General features: G+C 30.2%; 1 protein-coding gene across 1 annotated transcript; it reads right to left on the reverse strand.

Moving 5' to 3' along the window:
• Nucleotides 1-6,608: 6,608 nt before the first annotated feature.
• LOC129882998 (G-type lectin S-receptor-like serine/threonine-protein kinase LECRK2) lies at nucleotides 6,609-9,333 on the reverse strand. Its single transcript, XM_055957532.1, has one exon. It carries the CDS (start codon nucleotides 9,317-9,319, stop codon nucleotides 6,905-6,907), a length of 2,415 nt encoding a protein of 804 aa, XP_055813507.1. The 5' UTR covers nucleotides 9,320-9,333; the 3' UTR covers nucleotides 6,609-6,904.

A 9,333-nucleotide genomic window follows, 5' to 3' on the forward strand; every position in this document is an offset into this window, starting at 1 on the left:
AGATGAAAAAAATTGGAAGTGTAAGTGAAGAATATAAAGAGGAAAAAGAAGAAGAAAGTAATCATTTAAGTTACATAAAATCCTCATGGATTTTCGAGACACACATTCCAAAAAACAATATAAATGGAATACAAAAAAATATCATAATAAGTGAGAATTTTTAGGTTGATTTCCTCGCGTGCGTTCTCTAAGTGTTATGTATATTTGGAATATAAAATAATATATACTCCTTTTTACCAATGTTATGGGGCTCTAGTTCTTTAACTCTCTTAATATTTTCTCCGTCTATTTTTATTTATTCAATTAAAAAAATTAGGAGATAATTTATTATTTTATATTTATTTTATTCGTATTGTTACGTACTATTCATTTTCTAACGTTTAGATTACTTGTACTTTCTTCGTTCCAATTTATCTGATGTTGTTTGACTTGACACATAGTTTAAGAAAGAAAAAAAAGTCACAAGTGACTATAGACTTTCCATTTAGCAGCAATTATATTAATGTCATTGAATTCGGAGTCTCTAAAATCTTTAGTGATATTTATATACAATGTTGATTATAAATATTTATATTTATTATTGTCACTAAATATAATATAGCGACAATTATATACAATGGCCACAAAATTCTCTATTTATTATGGCGTTAGTACTCTCAACGCTATCAGATTAAAACCCTTTATTTGATTGTTAAATGATTTTTTTTGATATATTTTTAGCTTGTTGTCTAGTACTTATTTTAAAGTCAAACGAATATGAATTCACGTCATTAACTTTTATTTAACTTGGTACACTTTTTTCTATAGACGATTACATACTTAGAAGGCAAATTAATTATTAGTTTTTACGTATAGTGATAAGATACTTACCATTTCATCATAACATTTGTCGATAGTGGTTAGATGACCATAGTATATATACAACTGATTCTTGTCCACATAGTAATTATATGAATTTTTATTGGTTCTACTTATAGATCATCATCTGCTTTTGCTTTAGAGACCTTTATCTTTAACACATTTTATTTTCTGCAAAATCATGGTAATAACAAGTGAGAAGAATAGTGGAGTAATAATGATATGTTGGAGTGGTAATGCAACGATGCAATATAACATGATGGTCGAAAAATGATTATATAAGCGAGTATGTGAACGATTAATTTTTAAGTTGTGTTTTGTGTATAGCAATAATTATATTATTGTCGCTAAATAATTATAAAAAATCCTTTATTTTTATGATATAACTAAAATAAATAAATTAAAATGAAGAAACTACGTCACATGTCTTATGGTATCACTTTCATTAGTTAGAAGAATACACGAATAAATAATAAAACTTAGGGATAATATAATGCAATTAGCAAAGCAAGTGTAGTGACATTTTTTTTTTTTTGTGAAAAGAAGACATGATGATGTCAAAAGCACTAAGTAGCAACAAATGAAATAACTATAAAATGTCATCATACGTACGTGAAATAGGATATTTCTTTGGGGAAAGAGAGATTTAAAAAAGGAATAAAAGAAGATGATTGAACACATAGGTGTAGTGGAGACAAATACCCAAAATTAGGGGTTTTTTTATCTTTAAAAAAATTGAAGTGAAACAAATAAATTACTTTGAGAAAATAAAACTTGTGCAAGAAAATCTTGGCGTGCAATGAGAAACATCATTCATAGTTATTCATGAGTTGCTCAAAAGATGATAAATGGCGTGCTAAGCCAGACGCACTCATCATCACCATCACTTACCCCCCTTCACCAAAACCTAACTCATCTTCCAACAAACTACAATAAAAATAATTCTAATTTATATGTATTGACAGTGTAAAAAATATTTACGTTTAATCAGATCACTTATAAAATTATGTATATGTATAAACCTCTTATGATAAGCATTCTTAATTAAAATTGTATTAACCCGCTGTCGTATAGGTGAAATTAAATTAGCATGCCGAGAAAAAAATTACACTATCAATATATATAACGTTATACTTGCGGCGGATGAAAAGAAAGAGTGTTTCAAATATACTCCTTTCGTTTCTTATTATTATGTTGTTCATTTTCTCCTTGACACGCCACTTTAGAAATCATAAATAAGAAAAATGATTTTACTAATTTATCTTTTAAGATTATTTTTTTTGAAATTTTATAAACTTGCTTACACTTTCAAAAAGAATTAACGTTCTCTAAGGGTAAAATGGGTAAAATATAATCAATTTCTATCTTGATTTTATATATTAAAATAATTAATCTTAGAAACGTGGATAACTAATATGGAACGGAGGAAGTATGATCCAATGGAAATGTGTTACTATATGTAGTAATAAATACATGCATGCGAGAAGGTTTTAGATACGCAATCATGCATTGCATTTTCATTAATCATAAAGGCACAACAGATAGATATTTCCCTGTCACCTAAAGATTAAAGTATTACCTAATTCAAGATAAGGAGAGAAAAAAAAAAAGAAGAAGAAAATTAGTTAGTCAGATCAAAACTTTAGCTTTCAACTTTATCCATGTTTTAAACTCTCGTTTGGTCATAAATTTTGAGCTGAAATTTAAAATTTTGAATTTTTAAAGTTTTAACTTTTGAAACTTAAATTTATGTTTGGATATATATTTTACTTGAAAAAAAATTAAAATTTTATGAGTGAAAGTAAAATTTCTTTCAAAAACTAATACACTTAAAAATATTTTGAAAATTAATTTTTAAAATCTGATTATATTAAAATTTATGGCGAAACACCGGCTAAAAACCAACAATAAATAGAGGATAAGAAGTTTTAAAAAATTTAAACACTAGTGTTCTTAACACTTCTTTCCAAACTCAATGTAAATTTTTATTCAACCATTTTATAGTTAATTAATACATGTCAAATTAATTAGGTATAATTAATTTATTAAGCTGGTGGAAATACTTTAGTTAAAGATGTTTTGAGTATTCTAATTATTATAAAGGAAACATGTATTTACATAGTAGTAATGTTTTTGTGAAACATCAAAATTACTTATCTAACCTCTTTGTCACTATTTTTTGGAACTTAAGGGACCCTTTTAAATGATTTAAACCTTTGATGATGTCACTGTGGCATAAGCATGATGCTCCCCTCTTCTTTTCTTTTTTTTTTCTTCCAATTTTCTAAGTTGCCGTTTCACGGAATAATGCAAATTGTATATGAATGAAGTTCGATTATTTTTGTCTGATTTTAGTAAGAAAAATATTTGAAGTTTAATATTTTTATCTGAAATTAAGAATTTTTGCATTATGTTAAAGACATAAATTTAATTTAATTTGTGAATTTCATGCACATATAATTAAAATTTAACATTTTATTTGAAATTATATGAAATTTCAGACATCACATTCCGAAGTTGATGTATGATACAATCTCACAAATCAAAAAGAAGAACAATTAAGCTGTCTTTTTTTTTCACTGTTGATGTTTGAGTTTAATTTTTTTTTAGTATCCTTATATTTTCATTCAAGGCCAAAAAAATATATTGTAATGAGCTTTATCTGAATATACAAATGATGGCTATCTTTCATTTAAGTAATTGAGTGGACTGCTATTTAGATTATTTTTTTTAATTATTTATCAAATATTTAATTGTTTAAATAATATATTATATAACATTAATTATAAGTTTTAATAGAAGTTTTAATTTTACCAAAAAAGCATAAATAATTGTATTTTGCTTATTCGAAATAGCAAAAAAAGGATAAACATATACTTCTCCTCCCCACCCTCCCTCTATTTTAAATTTCAATTATTCTAATTTAAGACTTGATTTTAGATTGAGTATTATCGCAAACAATTGAGAATATCTTTGAAATTTATATCTTAATGTTTAAGAATGTTTGGTGAAGACTAACATTTTTTTTTTTTTGAAGATATGAAAATATGAAGATTTTTTTTTGACATCATTAACAAAAGAAATAAATATAAACTACAACCGTAACATTTTGAATTCAATACATTATATATTTTTCAATGCACATGGTGAATATATAACTAAAATATTTTTAATACAATAATATATTTTAACGTCGTTAATAAGAGAAAAAAATAAAAAATAATTATAATACATTTTGAATTCAATATATAATACATATTATAGGGGATGTTCCAATACACATAGTGAATATATAACTAAAATATTCTTAATACAAATATATTATAAGTCTTATGTGTGAATTTCAAATATTCCAGTACAATTCAAATTAATTTTATATTATTAGAAATATATTATATTTTTTGAAATAACAATGATCGAATTTATAACAATATCTAATATTGAATTCGAATTGTATTAAAACTACCATTTATATTTAATATACTTTTAATACATTTGTAATATAATTTTTCAAAGATATGCCTCTTCTTCTCCGATGATTAACCACCACCAAACCACCATCAGACTATTAGTAGCTCAAGCTAATCTCAAAATAAATCACCATGCTCAACCACCAAACTCCCATTTTTCCATTTCTTCGGTCCAAGCACCATCACCAGATCTAAACGTTGATTTTCATGGATCTCAATGGAGCAACAAACACACTATCGGAGTTCTGTTCAGATTTAACAACACCAACGATTTTATGTTCTCCACTTCTACTTAAGCAACGAACATAGAAACTACAATCTTCTTTGGTTCTAATAGTTATAAATTGAAAAATAAAATAAATTAACATAAAAGAGAAAGGAGATTAAAGACCGGACATCGTCGATTTTCATGGAGCTCGCTAAAGCTCCTAATTGTTGGTTGAAATTTGGTGATTTTTCAATTTGGTTATTGTTGTTTCTTGTTGTTTGATCTATTTAGTGGTGGTGTGGAGGTGAAAATGAAAAATGAGAGTTGGGATAGTTTTTATTCGTTGTTTTGTTTGTCGGAGAAGCCATCTGTGACTAGGTTGGTTGGAGAAGGAGAAAGATGAGGGGTTGGATAAAGAGGGAGATGAGGGGTATAAGTGATTTTAAGGTAAATTAGGCTATAGGTTTTAATAATAAAAAGTACTTAAAAAAAGAATAATTAATCTAAACGAGTTTATTAATGTAATTGGAATTGGAATCCTGTTGGAATTGTGATTGGAATTGGCCCATCACTTTCAGCTATTGTGGTCCAATTTTAATTGTCCCAATACATTGTATTATGCGTTTCTTACGTAAACGAAAAGACAAGCAAAATTGGAAAAATTACATAAATACACAATTTATTTTATTTTAATCTTCAAAAAATTTTATCATTTGAAAAAATTATAAAAATTCCTACTCCTTCTTATTCTCTGATACATTACTATATGTGATGTATCGATCGGATATATCACTTTACGTGATATATCGGAAAGTTAGATACATGATGTATCAGAACGTACATGATGTATCTGAAGGAATTTCGGGTAATTTTTAAAAGAGTAGGGATAAAATATAATTGAGAAGAATCACTATGGGATTTAGGTAAAATTTACATAAAAATTCTTTTCTACGAAATGAACATATATATAATTGTGTATAAATGATGTATAATTATGTATCACATATGTATATACATCTATATATATTGTTTATACAATATTTCTACATTGCAACATTTCATCTTTTTTTAACAAAGTTGATTTTTTTTCCAATTCCGACCAACTCAAATCAACTTTTTAACTGATAATTAAAAGACCCCTGAATAATTATCTATCTATTTTAAATTTGATAAAACAGATTATTGACCTCATTACCTTCTATGGTAATCCTGCTAGTGTTAAACACATTGCAAGTGATTGATCCCAAGCTGGCTAAAGTTTTTTCTAGTAAAACGTAATCTGATTTTGTACCCTTAAAACAGCTAACATAGATAATTCAAACAGCAATATGAATATAATTTTGTAGTAAAATGTAGATAAATTAAAAGAAAAGTCATTCTTGTTATTTATTTTTGGTTATTATGTTCCATTTGGTGTGCTTTTTTTCCCTTCAAACAACAGATTTTCATATTTAAGTATTTTTGACATCTATGTATATGTAAATGAAAACAAAATTTGCTTGATTATTTGAAGTAAAAGTTTGACAGGATTGATGATCTCCTAAAATACAATAAGTGCACAGAATTTGTAAATTGAAATAGAGAATATGTGAAAATAAAACTGAGAGATAGAGAGATGAAGTATTGCCTTCTTAGACTGAGACTGAGGCAATGTTGTCAAAGGCGCACTTAATTCTTGAAGCGAGGCTCAAAATGTGTTGAGCGTTTCGCCTCGCTTAATGTATGCTTCAATGTCATCATCAAGTTCCAAGACATACTTTTTTTTTGTCAATGAGCCTCTTCTGAAGAGGCAACGCTATATAATTAATATTTCACTTTATAGTAAAAAAAATAATAATTCAATTTCATTGTTCATATGCTATTCATGCTTATAACTATTAGTATTGGATTAAATATGTATATATTTATATTTTTTTCTCCTGTTGCGTCTTTTTTCAATAAACCACACTCTTTATTTGGACTTTGCTCTTAAAGCTCCTACGGACCTTAGAGATTTTTTGCTTTTGATTACACTGGACTGAGGAGAACAAGCAATACACAACACCAAAGTAAATAAAGGTACAACAAACATGACAAGGGAGAAACTGAAGCACATATTATAAACTAGCAAAAGCAAACAATTCAAATTCAGGACTTCAAACACCTGGAAACAAAAAAGAAACACTTAATCATCAAATTCTGAGACTTAGACAAATTTTACAAGAGCATAAGTATATCCAGGATGTCCCTTAAGGTTCTTCAATACTAACTATTAATGGTATGACAATTTTCATTATTCACCTGCAGTTTTCAATGCCAAGAGGCCTTTTTCCTTTCACTTCTTCGTCTTGTTAGTATGCTCCTCCCTGTTGATGATTTAAACAATCATTTAATGATCAAGCATTGGAGGAACTCCAGCTTCTGTTATGCCTTCAAGCATTTGCATCACCATTTTCATTGAAGGTCTAACAATTGGATCAGGATGGACACACCACAATCCCACCTTGGCGAATCGTTCAAGTCTTTTAATATCATTCAATACTTCAGGATCACTCCTTGCAAGTTTTTCTATTCTACCACTTCTCACACAGCCTGCAACCCAATTTACAAGCAGTAAATCATCACCTTCATCATCTTCGCTCTCTTCCTCTACCCTGCTAAGCTCAATATGCCTTCTACCACATGTAATCTCCAGTAACATTACACCAAAACTAAAAATGTCAACTTTGGGTGTTATTGGTGCATTCTTTAGCCATTCTGGTGCTAAATATCCCACTGTCCCTCTTGCGCAAGTATCTGTTCTTGTTTGATCTTTCTTCAAGAGTTTTGATAGCCCAAAATCTGAAATCTTGGCATTGTATTTGCTGTCAAGAAGTACATTTTGAGGCTTTATGTCACAGTGGATGATTGGAGAATCACATTCTTCATGTAAGTAAAGCAGTCCTCTTGCAATTCCTAGTGCCATTTCTGTTCTGTGACTCCAAGTAGGCAGTATTTCTTCCTTGAACAAAAAATCTGATAATGCTCCGTTCTTCATCAACTCGTAAACCAAAATAAAGTGATTATCCTCAATGCAAAATCCCAATAGCTTTACCAAATTCTTGTGATGAGTTCTGCCTATGATTTTTAGCTCTGTCATGAATACCTTCTCACTTGGCTCTGCAACGTCTGCCATCCGCTTCACTGCAATCTCTACTTGAACATCCTTTAACTTGAGATTCCCATAGTAAACTTTCGCGGAAGCTCCTTTTCCAAGTTGCTTGCTGAAGCCATTTGTTATTTCATGCAATTCTTTGTATGTGAACTCACGGAAATTGATACCTATTCTTGATGAATTTGGATTCCACTCTCGTCGTACAAGTCTCCTAGGAGCAGGATGATAGTAAAAAGCCAAGGCTCCAAATAGGACAGCAAGTGAACTGGTAGTTATAAGGCCAGCAGTGAGGCGGGCTCTGGTGTTGGATTTCTTTTTTGTTGATATGCCATCTTTATCTGAATTAATGGGCACCTTGATGAAGGAAATGCTACCTTTGGTCATAGAAGTTTTATGGGCGTTGAGTATAGGAGTACGCCTCTTGTGACATGACCTATTGACTAGAGAAGCAGCCATGGCATAACAATCTTCCATGACAACCTTCTTGCATCCCTCCTCGTCTACGTCACGATAAATTTCATAATCCCCAACTTCATTGTAAGGCATGTCACTATCCTTCATAGACACTATTTTGAAATTTCCTGTAGATAGATGATCAGCACAGAAGTTGATCATTGTCTCTGGATGACAACCTTTAGTAGGATTACTTCGATCCAAGAAGACATACCCCGGAAGACAGTCACAATTTACTGTTTCATTGTCATTTGAGCTGCAGAATCCATAAGCCCCACAAACAGCATTAACCATACATGGCTCTGAAAGGATCTTCCAAACTCTAATCCAATTGCTACCATTAGTCTTATGATAAGCATACTGCTGGAAGTTGCCAAAACTGTCTAGAGTTGCACGGTGGTAGTAGTCTTCAACTGGGGTTGGGACGTTAGATAGAAACGAATGAATTGTGTTATTGTTATCTCTCACAAGGTACAAAGATGCATTCCTTTGGTTGAAAACTAAATTCACTTCACCGTTTCCTATATTATCTTGACTACTCACCCAATATCCTGTGTCCGCGAAATGATAAGCAGATAGTACTAATTTTCCATCACTTTGCATTTCTAGCATAAATTTCCCTCTAGAGTAGTTGGAATTCCCATCTGAAATAGAATTAGAATAGAGCTTTCCTGCTGATGATAAAGTTTGTCCTGGCAAAAGTGTATCAGTGGGAGATTCAAAGCTTTCCCAAACATTATTTGAACTTGAGTCTCTCAAGACAAGATTTCCATCATCTTGCATGATTCCCAACCTTACAGCCCCACTGGAAATCTGTTGAACTGTGCTATTAGCATAGTTGAGCACAAGCTGGCCACCATTTGTTAGACTAATAGTTGATCCGATTTCAGCTGGACTGTCGCGATTTGATGACCAGACGAGTGTTCTTTCCTGGATTTTGTTGAACCAAATTCCAACTAGAAAAAGATTATCTGAAACAGGATAAAATCCGAAGGCAAAGTCCCCGGACGAGGATAACAAAGAGCCATTGTCTCCAGCAGTGAAAGTAGAGCCTATGCTAATATTTGGATTATTTTGGCCATTTGACTGATGATGAAGGATTAAGAGGAGGAATGCAAGAAGATTGAGTGATATTTTCATCTTGTATGAAATCAGGAGGCTTAGTTTTAGACAAGAGGATGTAACAAATGATTTCATATACACAATGGTTC

Source organism: Solanum dulcamara, chromosome 3 (assembly GCF_947179165.1).
Source record: "Solanum dulcamara chromosome 3, daSolDulc1.2, whole genome shotgun sequence".
In the NCBI taxonomy this organism is placed as follows: domain Eukaryota; kingdom Viridiplantae; phylum Streptophyta; class Magnoliopsida; order Solanales; family Solanaceae; genus Solanum; species Solanum dulcamara.

What these genes read in the sequence shown, in the direction of transcription:
- LOC129882998 (XM_055957532.1), bottom strand. Translation starts at nt 9,319, where the DNA reads ATGAAATCATTTGTTACATCCTCTTGTCTAAAACTAAGCCTCCTGATT.